Source organism: Amphibalanus amphitrite, unplaced genomic scaffold (assembly GCF_019059575.1).
Source record: "Amphibalanus amphitrite isolate SeventyFive unplaced genomic scaffold, NRLGWU_Aamphi_draft 000291F_arrow, whole genome shotgun sequence".
Taxonomy (NCBI): Eukaryota; Metazoa; Arthropoda; class Thecostraca; order Balanomorpha; family Balanidae; genus Amphibalanus; species Amphibalanus amphitrite.
The window spans coordinates 436,950-449,590 of record NW_024881786.1 but is presented as its reverse complement, the minus strand read 5'-3'; the positions used below and the strand labels follow the sequence as shown (position 1 = coordinate 449,590).

The 12,641-nt window shown below is 63.7% G+C and overlaps 1 protein-coding gene across 1 annotated transcript in view; it reads right to left on the bottom strand.

Annotated features, from left to right (window-relative positions):
* LOC122387601 (rho GTPase-activating protein 32-like) overlaps positions 1–12,641 on the bottom strand; it is a 133,677-nt gene that overhangs the window by 81,787 nt on the left and 39,249 nt on the right. The window contains exons 4-5 of the mRNA XM_043377941.1: positions 8,456–8,614; positions 5,660–5,896 (exon numbers count right to left, since the gene is read on the bottom strand). Of these exons, the coding sequence (XP_043233876.1) occupies positions 5,660–5,896; positions 8,456–8,614 (396 nt within the window). The remainder of the gene's footprint in view (positions 1–5,659; positions 5,897–8,455; positions 8,615–12,641) is intronic.

The following is a 12,641-nucleotide window of genomic DNA, read 5'->3' as shown; positions in this document are numbered from 1 at the left end:
TGAAACCCATCGGGACACAGACCGGGACGCCACGGTCTGACCCGGTCACGGACGAATGGGAGACGATGCCAACTGCTGGGCCTGGGTGAGTTGTCCCCGTGACCCGCTGCAGTGGTCGATACGAACGTCATCCCACTGCCGTCCCCTGCACTCTGCAGAGGCGACAACCCACCCACACTCACACCCGCGCCGGTGTCCCATCAGCAGCGGGGACACTGTGCCATATCAGCAGCGGTGCACGGCGTCCCATCAGCAACGGGACACGGTGTTCCGACAGCAGCGGGACATAGTGCCCCCCCCCCCCCCCAAACAGCAGCGGGACACAGTGTCCCACCTGACCCCCCCCCCCCCAACAGCAGCGGGACACGGTGTCCCGTCAGCAGCGAGGCACCGCTGCACCCCACACCCACACCCCGTGCCGGTGTCCGGTCAGAGGCCGCTGGCCGGACCAGTGCAGAGGTGCCCTTTGCCGTCCGACAGGGCGGCGCCGCTGTACCGCCCCCCCCCCCCCCCCACACTGCTGGACAGGTAGTGGATACCTCAGCGGTACCTCAGCAGAGCTCCCACTGCTGGATAGAACCGGGCGCAGCCGCCACCGACTCCAGCCGTAGCTAGAGTGTCACGACCGACCCTGTCCCTGCACCTCTGGCCACACCCACCTGCACTGTGTGGCTCTTGGAGTTGGTGGGTGGTGACGCACAGTAAGGTGTCATTTATCAGAAAAGCCGCAGAAAAACGGCCCTTTAAAGTAACAAATCATAAAAGCATCCCGCATCAATACAACATCGGCAGTCTCGGCATCATAAGGCAAGTGGTAACATCTGGAATGCCTTCAAACCGGATGAACTCTAGAACAAACACGATTGTCATAAAAAGATAACCAATACAGCAGATTACGTTCTCCGCAGTTGTGCCTGCTGTCCGCTCCGACTGGCGGGCCAGTGAACCAGTGACGTCATCGTGACGTCATCCGGCGGCGGGGACCGGTCGGCGCCGGCCGCCCCACTCCGCCCCCGCCCGGTCACGGTCAAACTCCCGGCCCGGCCGGCCACTGCCGGTGATGCTCCAGACGCCGCGCATCTGCCGGCTCCGTCCTGAGACCGCGGATCTGCCGTCTAAACCGCGGATCTACCGGCTCCGTCCATCCTAACGCGTCGGATCTGCCGGCTCCGTCCTGAGACCGTCGCGGATCTGCCGGCTCCGTCCTGAGACCGCGGATCTGCCATCCTAAGACCGCGGAACTGCCGACTCCGTCCGTCCCAACACCGACTGTCGGAGAGGAGCGGCTGGCTCTCCGTGCGGTGTGTGTGCACACTGCGTCCCTCCGCAGCGGGCGGCCGGGCGGACCGGCTGCATTATTCAGCACACCTCTGGATAGCAGTCGGCGCCGTGACGGACGGTCACCGGTGACCGATGGGCGGCACTGGCGGCCGTGACCGATCGGTCAGACGGCAACGACCGTGACCGATCGGTCAGACGGCGCCGGCCGCCGCCGGGCCAGGGTCAGACGCACACACACACACTGAGCGCCCCGGCCGGCTCACCGTCCGGGATATGGCGCAGTTTGGCTGACAAGACCGGGCAGCACACCGTATCAGTAAGCCGGGCTCCAGCTGGGATAGAGTCGGAGCATCCTCGATCCCCGCCAGCCAAACATCGGAGCAAGCATATCCGATCAGCAGCCATCCCCCGGGGCGCCATCAAACGCAGCCAATGTGACTGCAGCCTCGCAAACCAGCCGCCCCGCAGCTTCTGAATCACAGTATAGCGCCTGTATTTCGGCGACGGTGACGGGACGGGATCAGCGCGCGGCGGGGGGGGGGGGGGGGCGCCACAGAGCTCCGTCGGACGCCCGTGTCGGCCCGTCGGGCTGGTAGGTCGACTCGCCGCGGTCGTATCGCTCGCCTCCGACACTGGTCGCCGCCCAGAGCCGTGTCACTGCAGCCGCAGGGCTTCCCGGCCGGCGCCGAGGCCACTTGATGGCCGGCTGAGGCGCCGGCCGGCCGCCCCCAATCAATGGGCTCCGGCGGGGCGGCGGCGGCGGCAGGTAGGGCGCTGAGTCAGCGGGCGGGCGGGCGGACCGAGTGTCGGCACCGGCGTCACCTGGGCGCCGCCGGCAGAGGGGCGATATCGAGCGTCCAGGTCAGCCCCGCGGACCCCGCCGTCGGCCAGCCCCGCCCGGGGACCCCGCCGCGCCGCTCACAGCTCAGCCCCGTGGCTCACTGGTCAATGCCGTACCTTCCGTCGCCACCGCAGCCGCACACGGCGGAGTGCGGACACATACCCCGGCGCGCCGCACGGCTGGGGGCGACAGGTCCTCGGCAGTTTACGGTGCTGGTCCCGGGAGCTAGGCGGACATTTCCAGCGCCAGCTGCGGCGGAGTATCCCTCCGCCACACTCCCAGGTTCACCTCCTCATCTCCGCTTCCTCCCGCCCCGACAGTGAAGACCCACACACTACACATGTAACCATCGGGAGGGCTGTGTAAGTAGATTAGCGCGCGTCATCTGCATGGAGGCGGTGGCGCTGCGAGCGGCAGGCCTCACACGGTGTCTGCACAGTGTCAGCGGAGAGGGTTCACCGCGGAGGGGCGGGCCAGGACACTGTCACAGGCGGTGAGCGGATGACATCACCGTGAGGGGGGAGGGACGGCAGCTCCGGCCGCCTCTGCAGCTAACGCCGAGCCGGGGCCTCGACTCGCGTCACCCCTCTCAGACCAGAGCCCATCCCACTCATCCCGGCTCAGATAACACAGCCCAGATAACCCGGCTCAAAGCGTCTCAGACTCGCCGAGTCCATACATCTTGATCAGCCAGCAGCTGATACATTTTAAACACCCTCGGGAAAACAGAGTGGCGCGGCCGGGTGCCGGTAGAAGGGTAGAGCACCTCCGGATGTCCCGCTCTCACTGAGACAAACGTCCGGCGTCCCAAAAACCAGACCAACGACAAAGGGCCTCCTCTGGAACCAGCCGGGAGCCGGCGGGCGGGCCGGAGCGGGCCGAACTGTGCCACTCGGCTGGGCACAGCTGCCATCCACAGGACGTTCCATCGATTTGGCGGAGACGGCAGAGCTGGACGGAAAGCCGGCAGCCTGGCCGAGGGGTTTTAAATCCGCCAAGCAGCGGTCCGGAGAGACACTGTCTAAGGGCATTGTGTCCCGGCAGGTGCAGTCTTCTTCACTAGGTACCTAATTTCTTTAGTGCGGCCCCATCACATCAGCCGACACAGCACCGCATCGCCAGATCCGAGGCGGACTGGGCCACAAAAACTGCCGGAGAAGACGGGGAGCGCCGGGAGCCGGCGTCCGACACGGGCCCTCCCGGCCGGCCGGCACCTCAGGCACAGCGGGACGCGGGGAGGGGAGGGAGAGGGGAGCCGCCGGAGCCGCGGCGGCCTGCAGCCAGTCACCAGGGACCGCCGGCCTCATCACCCGTCATACATCCAGCAGCGGCCGTCATCACACCGTCATCATGGCGGCCTAATGGAGCCGTGACGCAGCTGTCGGCGGCTGCAGCCCGGCAGAGCGGGGGCGGGCTGCCGTCTCAGGGTCAGCGGTGGGTGCACGCTGCACGAGGGCTGTGGGCTGGGCGGCGAAGGGGCACTGACCGTTCACCGGCCCTCAGCGGGGACTGGTGGCCGGTGGGCGCTGCTGGGAGACACTGGACTGCCGACACCTCCACCGTGCCGACACCTCTACCTTCGAGGATCCACCCGACACCAGTAAATATCATCAGCGTACAGACCAGACTCAGCATGAGCCACACATCACCTCCCCGCCGCCGGTCTGCCGCGGCTCTCCGTCCCCTAACGTCGGTCTGGGACCGGAGCTGCCGCGGCTCTCTGCTGAGCTGTCGGGCGTGCCCGGCGTGCCCGCGGTGCCGAGTAGCACGTACAAAGGCCATACCCGGCCCGCCCCAGGGCGTTGGCCAGTCTCGGCGGCGCCAATGCAGGCGCCACGGGGTAATTCAGCATGCACAGCACGTCGCTATTACGACAAAAGGCGCCGCCCGCGGCTGGACGCGAACCGACGACCTTTGGGTTGCCACGCCGAAGCCCTCAATGCATTTTCCGTAGCTTAGACGAAGCTGCTCCCCCCCCCCCCCCCCCCCGAGTCCCCGAGTCCCTCCGACTCCGCGGCCGTCCGTCTCTAGGACCGGTCAGCTGGCCGCGCCCGGGCAAACTCGGGTGTGGCCGAGGGGCCGCCCGGGTAAACTCGGGAGTATCCGAGAGGCAGCACGGGTAAACTCGGGAGTGGCCGAGGGGCAGCACGGGAAACCCCTGCCGCTGATTTGATTGAACGGTCTGCCGGCGGGCGAACTGCTCTGGTCACGGACGGCGGCTTTTAGGGCCGGGTGTGAGCTGCTGCGGCAGTCGGCCGGAGCCGAGTCGCCGTCAGCCGTCGGTCAAACGTCCCCGGAGACAGAGTGGGGACTGATAGACGCCGGCAGAGCAGCGGAGAAACCAACGAGCAGAGACCGGCAAAAACACACAGAAAGGTAGAGGGCCGGAGCGGCCGACAGAGCGGCGGAGACTCGCAGGGGCGTGCCCGCCTCAGCAGTGTGATACCGCGGCGATTACGTCACGTTCGCCCCCTGGGGGAGCGGCGCCGGAGAGCGGTATCGATATGCATGGGACGGGAGCGCCCTGGTCCGCCCTCAGCCCGTGGCGTCACACCCGGCGCGGCTCTGCTGTCCTCCCCCGTACAGCACAGTACGCCGGCCAACACGCGCCGCACCACAGCGGCCCCTCGCAGCTCACTCAGAACTGCCGGCCGCTCCATCTTCTGCCGACAATGGATACCCGACGAGCGGCGGGCGCCGGCCGACCGGACACGGTCTTCATCCGACCGTCCCTCCACCCCGTCACTGCTCAGTGAGCGTGAGAGCAGCCCCCCGTCCTGGGTGGAGTGATGAGATACGCGTGACCTACACTATCCCCTGCCCAGCAGCGGGCGGGACTCGGCCAGTCGGTGAGATGACTATTTTCGCTGGGACGAGTCAAAGACGGACATAGGCGATGAACTTGGGCCTGGTTGCAAGAAGTATCGTTTGTAAGACGGTTCAGAGCATGAAGCTATCAGACCACCGGCTATCTATTTCGATCTAGTGATAATTGTGTCCCTCACCGACGTATATTGCTCCTCATCTGTCATCACCACTCCGAATCGCCCCGGTCTCCTCCGTCCAGCCCCCCCCCCCTCCCTGAGCATCTCTCCAGGGCCCGGTTCATGGCTGGACAAAGCCCCGTGGATGGCGCGGCGCCGGCCAGCCGATGACGAGCTATCGCTGCCGGCCGGAGCCGCCGCAGCGCCGGCCCGCATACTAAACAGGTACCGGTCACTGGGCGACAGCCGTGTCTGCGCGACACCTCGCGGCAGCAGTATGTACTAGTAGTAACAAAAACAGCCACTAGATGGCGGCGCCGTACATCTGCATGGCGTATTTAGGGCCTTGTGCATGGCCACGCGTGGACTGCATCAATCCGCATCGGCCAAATTGAACGGCGCTCGTTCACCTTACATCTTATGTGTGAAAAAAACGCTGAAAAAGCACATTGTTCGGCTGAAATGAGACCAAAACCTCACCCATCACATTCCCTACCCCCCTCCCCCCTAGGTTCCCCTCCGCTGTCCGCCAGTGAGGGGCGACCCGACCCACCTGTAGGCTGTCGCCGATGGGCGCCAGGTTCTCCTCGAGCGGCAGCTCGGGCAGACACGAGTACTTTCTGTCGTAGACGCACTGGTGCAGCTGCGTGTCGAGCAGCCGCAGGTTGTCGTAGGTGCGTCGGAGCACCCAGGAGCGGCCGAACGAGGTCACCTGCAGTGACAGGTAGCTGGCGGCCTCCTCGTCCGGCGCGTGCGACGACCACTTGAGCTCCTCGTCGTACAGCTGCACCTGCACACGGCAGGCAGGGAGACAGTCAGAGCGGGCAGAGAGAGAGACGGTCAGAGCGAGCAGAGGGAGGCAGAGCGGGTCAGAGGGAGACGGTCAGAGCGGGGCGGTCAGAGCGGGTCAGAGGGAGGCAGAGGGAGGCAGAGGGAGGCAGAGGGAGGCGGTCAGAGCGGGTCAGAGGTAGGCGGTCAGTGCGGGCAGAGGGAGGCAGAGGGAGGCAGAGCGGGTCAGAGGGAGGCAGAGCGGGTCAGAGCGGGCAGCGGTAAGGGGTGGGAAGAGCGCCGGCCCAGGATAGTTCGGCAGAGCAGTTGGTGTTAGCCGAGCACAAGGGAGAGTCGGCGGCAGATGAACTGTACAGTGTACACTGTACACCCATAGCCTGCAGTAGGGGCATACATTAGCCGCATCCAGGCGACGGAGGTCCCGACAATGACTTCGTTTGGAAACTAGATCTTTGGGAGAGCACGACTGTATATTTAGCTCAAGTAAGACTGGAGCTAATCTGACCTTTTAGTCACGACAAACATGGTTTATGCATCAACAACACGGCTGAAGCATCCCAAACATGTAAACCGCGCCGGGGTCCGTCCGGGGAAGTCGGCCCGGATTCCCAGGAACCGTCTGCACGCTGTCACTCTGAAACATGAGCCCGGAGTGTGAGCTGCACCAGACGTGTGTCCCAGACGGCTGCCTCAATGTCCCGGCGCTGTGAGACGCGAGTTCAAATAAACAGCAGCGCCGCTGTGACATAACGCCCGCGCTGTATACACGGCCTCTGCGGCACGCCCGCCGGCAGACACGTGCACCCGGGAATTCAGGGTAGTTAGCGGGGAACGGCGTTCGACGGGTCCCCGAGTCTAGTCCACTGTAAGTCAGTGAAAACAGAAAGGGCCGTCGGGCGGCAGTCATCGTTCCGTAACGGTCAGAGCCTGCAAAATGACATCCACCGCCAGCCACTGGCACCTCGATAACGACACGTAGGCCAGAGACCACCCAATCGATCCAGCATTGTCCACGCGGAACGGTGAGTCAAACGGACCGGACCGACGGCTGACGGCCGCACAGTCCACAGCGGACCAGAGCAGCGGACCACAGCGGACCGGAGCAGCGGACCACAGCGGACCAGAGCGACGGTCCACAGCGGACCAGATCAGTGGGCCACAGCGGACCAGAGCAGCGGGTCACAGCGGACCAGCCCACAGTCCACAGCGGACCGGACCAGATCAGCGGGCCACAGCCCACAGCGGACCGGAGCAGCGGGCCACAGTCCACAGCGGACCGGAGCAGCGGGCCAAAGTCCACAGCGGACCGGAGAAGCGGGCCACAGTCTACAGCGGACCGGAGCAGCGGGTCACAGTCCACAGCGGACCGGAGCAGCGGGCCACAGTCCACAGCGGACCGGACCAGCGCAGCGGACCACAGTCCACAGCCGACCAGAGCAGCGGACCACAGTCCACAGCGGACCAGAACAGCACCCGACCATCGCGGACCAGAGCAGCGGGCCACAGTCCACAGCGGACCGGAGCAGCGGGCCACAGTCCACAGCGGACCGGAGCAGCGGGCAACAGTCCACAGCGGACCGACTAACGGCCGACGGCCATAACTATCAATATAACAGCAGCAAAGTTAATATCAAACATGCATCGTGTCAAACGTGATGTTACCCCGATGTGAACATAATGCGCCAGTGGCAACAAACCATAAAGCAACGAAGACAGGAAACAATGTCAATATAACATGCTAATTAGGTTCAACTTACGACCAAATATGCCCCATATTGGTCCTCAGAATTAATGACAACACCAGCTTGCGGCCTCCGTAAGCTGGCCTCTATTGAATTCCAATCAGCGACCACAATATGAGGTAGGTAGGCGGTTCCGCGGTTCGCCAACGACATCAGCCGTCACATCCCCTCACACTGCGCTGGTCACTCCGCTGGGAGCCCCCCAGCCCGCCCCCGCCCGCTAATACGCCGGGCCCACGCCATCCCGCGTCCCACACGCACCCAGGTGGCGGGGCGGGCCACCCGAGACACGCGCGCCTCCTCTGATACACACCGGTAATCAATGCCCACATCCCATTACACCATTACCGCGCTGTTGGAGGAGGGAGGGCCTGCTCCCGATCGGCTCGGCGGGCCGTGATTGCTCCCGTAGCAGACCCATCAGGACAGGTGAGAGGGCGGGCGGCTCGGCACGGAGGGAGGCACGTGAGGGAGTAGCGGCGAATAGGTGACAGTGGACTAAGGATAACAGCCGGGGAACACCTATACAACACATGATTCAAGGGCGGAAGGAGGCAAGATGAAATTGACAACGGAGCTGAGATCCGACACATGTGCATTGTGCACTGAAAATATTCAGCGTCCTGAATGTGGCGACAATGACACAGCTTAACATGATTTGATGGCGGTAAACACATAAGAACGCCAGGAATCAGTGCCAAAGACAGCGCTTCTAACCATAACCTGCAGGACGCTGCAGTTAGCCGGTACAGCGACAAGAAGTCAATTGCCCTCGCTCTCCGCGGCGGGTCGGCGGGTGGGTCTGTCAGTTCACTCACCAGCAGCGGGCCGAGCTCGACCACCTCGTAATGGAAGTGGGCGCACTCCTCCAGCTTGGGGAAGCGCGGCTCGCCGACCGGCGGCCGCGTGCCTGTCAGGTGCTGGATGCGGATACTGCCGCGGGACGTCTCCATGTCCGAGGAGAGGCACAGCCCGCTCTGCGGACACAGCGGGGACACAGAGGTCAGTCACAGCAGGGACACAGAGGTCAGTCACAGCAGGGGACACAGAGGTCAGTCACAGCAGGGACACAGAGGTCAGTCACAGCAGGGACACAGGCCGGTCACTGTCGGAAGAGGGGAAGAGACAGAGGTCAGTAAATAGCCGGGGAAGACAGAGGACAACATACACAGAGCCCAGAGGTCAGTCACAGCCGGGGAACACGTCAGTATACTGGCGGGGGGCACAGAGGCCAGTGTGTAGGGACACAACAACAATGACAATGACAATAAAGATAACGGTCAGACAAACGCGTTGTAAGCTTAGCTAGGTAATGCAGATAAAAACTAGGGACTAAAATTTCAATATCAGATAATACGACCAAGGATGTCTAAGCGTTTACAGCATTACGCTCAATGCTTCCAGCACCGGCCTTTTAAATGCTGAAAAGACTCTCAGTACCATGCCATTTCCTCGAGTGCTCTGTACACTTGTATAGTGCCCGCTGCGAACACTTCCCCTCGCCTGCACACATTATGTGGAGTACCCCGCGTCCCCGTCCCCCGCTCCGCCCCGCTCAACAAATGCATCAGACAAATGGGACTGAAAACTTATCCGGTTCGATGTAGGCCGGCGCGCTCGATCGATCTCGGAGCTGACCCGGAGCGCAGTGATCTGATCACAGAGCTCGAGGCCGGGCCCCGGTCCCAGGCGGGAGTGTGTGACTGAGGCTGAGACTCAGTGACGGTGCGAGGGACCGGAGTCCCGGGGAGGCAGACAGACTGACTGCGCCCACTGCGGTGGCGGCGTGCGCCCGTCACTGGCCCACCGGCTGTATCTCGCCCGTCTATTCCCCAGCTCCCGGCCTATCAGCCGAGTACCGGTGCTGTCTTTTCCTGCGTGTTACTGAGACCATTATCGCGGCGTCATCCGTTCTGCCCCCTCACCGTCACCGGGGCCGGCAGCAGCACCCTCCGCCCCCGCCCCTCCCGGTACGGCCGTCCGCGCCGCGCCAGACCCCGGCGGCACGACCGAGCAATGGCCTGCACTCGCGACCAATCTGCATCCAATTGGGTGCCATCCAAACGGCGGCAGCGGCAGCCGAGCAGGGAGAGGCGCACTGCGGAGCAGATGGCATTTACAGCTCCGACAGTAGTCCGCTGCGGGGTAGTCCGGTATTCACAGCCCCGGTTCAGCGGGCAGCAGCGCCGGCTAGAGAGTGTGGGAGGGGAGGGGAAGGAGAGGAGGCGCGGACGATGCACGCCGGGACCGACACGACACACCGAGAGTACCGGGACGGCGCCAGTCGGGGGCAGAGGGGCGGAGGCCGGCTCGGTGTTCCGCGCAGTGACGTCTGGAGGGCCGCCGCCGACGGGAAGCTGTCGGCAGCCGAGTGGGATTCAAGCCAACAGTCATGACCCAGCGGACCGGTCGCTCCCGCCGGCCTCTGTCCCATCGCCCTAGGGGTGGGGTAAGGGTACCGACGACACCACCTCTCCATCGCCCTAGGGGAGGGGTAAGGGTACCGACGACACCACTTCTGTGACTCACCGCGGCGGGTGGAGAGGCCCCGCCCACCTTCCCACGGCCTGAACACGCCTACAGTGCCGGACAATGCCCAGCGGTCGGTATAGCTGGAATCAGACCACGCCCGCCGGTCGGTGTAGCTGGAATCAGGCCACGCCCACCGGTCGACGCAGCTGGTGAGTCGGACCACGCCCACCGACCACCCACGGTCGGACCAAGCGCACCTACGACGCGCCAGGAATCGACCCGGCTCGTCACGCGGATAGGCCAAGCTCGGGCCAGCCCGCTGATCACACGGCCAAAGCTGTGCCACGCCCACTGATTATAATACACACTCAGACTCAGACCACGCCCAGTGACCACACGGACGGATTAGAGCCCCGCCCACAGCCAACACGCACGGACTCATGTCTCATACCACGCCCACCAAGAACACGCATTGACTCAGACCACGCCCATTTCCAGGACGGCAGGGCCACGCCCATCAGCTCTTCGACAGAGTTCGATCGAGCGAACGCCAGCCCCTCCTCATGGCGTGGCCACCAGCCGGTCAGCATCGGTTCCTCCCCTCCCTGCAGTTGAGGGGGGGTGAGCGGCCGCCGACGCCCACCCCCGGCACTTCCTGGGCAGAGACACGGGTCAAATACTCACCCCTGGCACTTCCTGGGCTGAGACACTGGAATCGCCGGCGGGAGACAGTGACAGACGGAGAGCGGAATAGGCGGCGGAGAGAAAGGGTGGGGTCGACGAAGACGGACAGAGAGAAGCCGGGCGGGAGTATCCGCCGCCGCCGCCCCACAGTGCGGCATTCAGAGCCGTTCTAAGCCGTTTTCAGCCGACCACCGTCTCCATAAAAAGCCAGTAAGTCACCGCCAAATCGGATCGGCTCGACTACGAATGGATCGAGGAGCTCAGGCCGAGCTGGGGGCTGGGGCGCTGAGGACCGGGGAGTATGGGAGAGGGAGTGATGGAGGAGCCTAGCGGTGGGTAGCGAAATGTTCAGAGCTCAGCAGCATGTGGTCTCCGGACAAATGAGGCTGATTGCTCTCGTGGTGCAGCCACATACACCGGACTCCTACCGCAGTCAAATGGCTTTCAAAAAGCAGCCAGCGTCCCACAGTGCGTTCCAATGCCGGCGGAGCTGAGGGCAAACATCACGGCGGCAGAGGAGTGTTTGCGCCTGAGTGGCGCCGGCGATTGACCACCGTCGGTCGCGACTGGTGGACAGACTGGGAGTCCAGTATTGCTCGGCTCGAGTCCAGTATTGCTCGGCTGGGGTCCAGTATTGCTGCTGCTGGGGTCCAGGATTGCTCGGCTGGGGTCCAGTATTGCTCGGCTGGGGTCCAGTATTGCTGCTGCTGCACAGTTGGCAGTTCACGGGCCGGCCCTGCGGCCGCGTTGGACAGGCGGGGTGGGGTGCGCGGATCGATACTGGCCCCGTGGCCGGCCAGCCCTGGCAGGACCCTTCCGGGGACGGTGGACAGTGAACAGAGCTGATCCGTGTGGGCTGGCGCTCGTCACACAGCTCCACTGGACATGGGTCGGCCATCGGCGGTCGGCGGGACGCCGGGTCACCGCCCGGGGAGGACGGCACCGGGTCACCGCCCGGGGAGAAAAGTAATGAACCACGGCACCGGGTCACCGCCCGGGGAGGACGGCACCGGGTCACAGCACGAGAGGACAGCTCTGAGGCATATCCGAGCAGTTGGTCCGGCAGGCATACACCGATGGTAGGCTACTGGCGAGCAGGACACCATGGTAGCTATGTTCTTCATTTATGACAGTGGTACTTACTGTAGGTCAGCAGCCAGGATAAAACTGAGAACGAGAAGGCACTGAGCGAGACACAGAGAAGGGGAAACTCCGCGCTCTTGGACGGAGAACATGGCGGGCGGAAACTTACAGCTACCGATCGGCTGAGAATATTCCGGCACGGGAAGTTAGAGCTATACCGATCGGCCGGCAGTACACAGATCTAATGAAATCGGCCTCGGAGCGAAATCTACTTACGATCGAGAACAGAGCGGCACGCCAGCGAAAACAACCCCGAGTCGGGGGCCAAATATCCCCGGCGAAGCCCATCCGCCATAGCTTTAGTGCATTGCGCAAACCCGCTGAACCTGAAGTGAAACGAGCAGCTAGCATGATACATTACGACAGCCCAGCATCCATCCATCGGAAAGCTCATCCCACCGTGGAATTCGCTCAGAATGTTGGCCATTTGCGCGGGCGTTCAGACCAGAGCGTCCCAGCTGCACTACGGACGTCAGCTAGGGACCGGAGAAGGGTGGCGACCAGACCGTCCAAAGTCGGCTCCGCAGAGCCGCCCGACGTCCGTCCGAGTCGATCCAATTCCTCACACCGAGAAACAGGACCGAGAGCGGTCCGCAACTATTCTGACATCCGTCTAGCTCGCCACGGAACTATTCAGACACTCCGTCCAGCCCGGAACTATTCAGACACCCCGTCCAGCCCGGAACTATACAGACACCCCGTCCA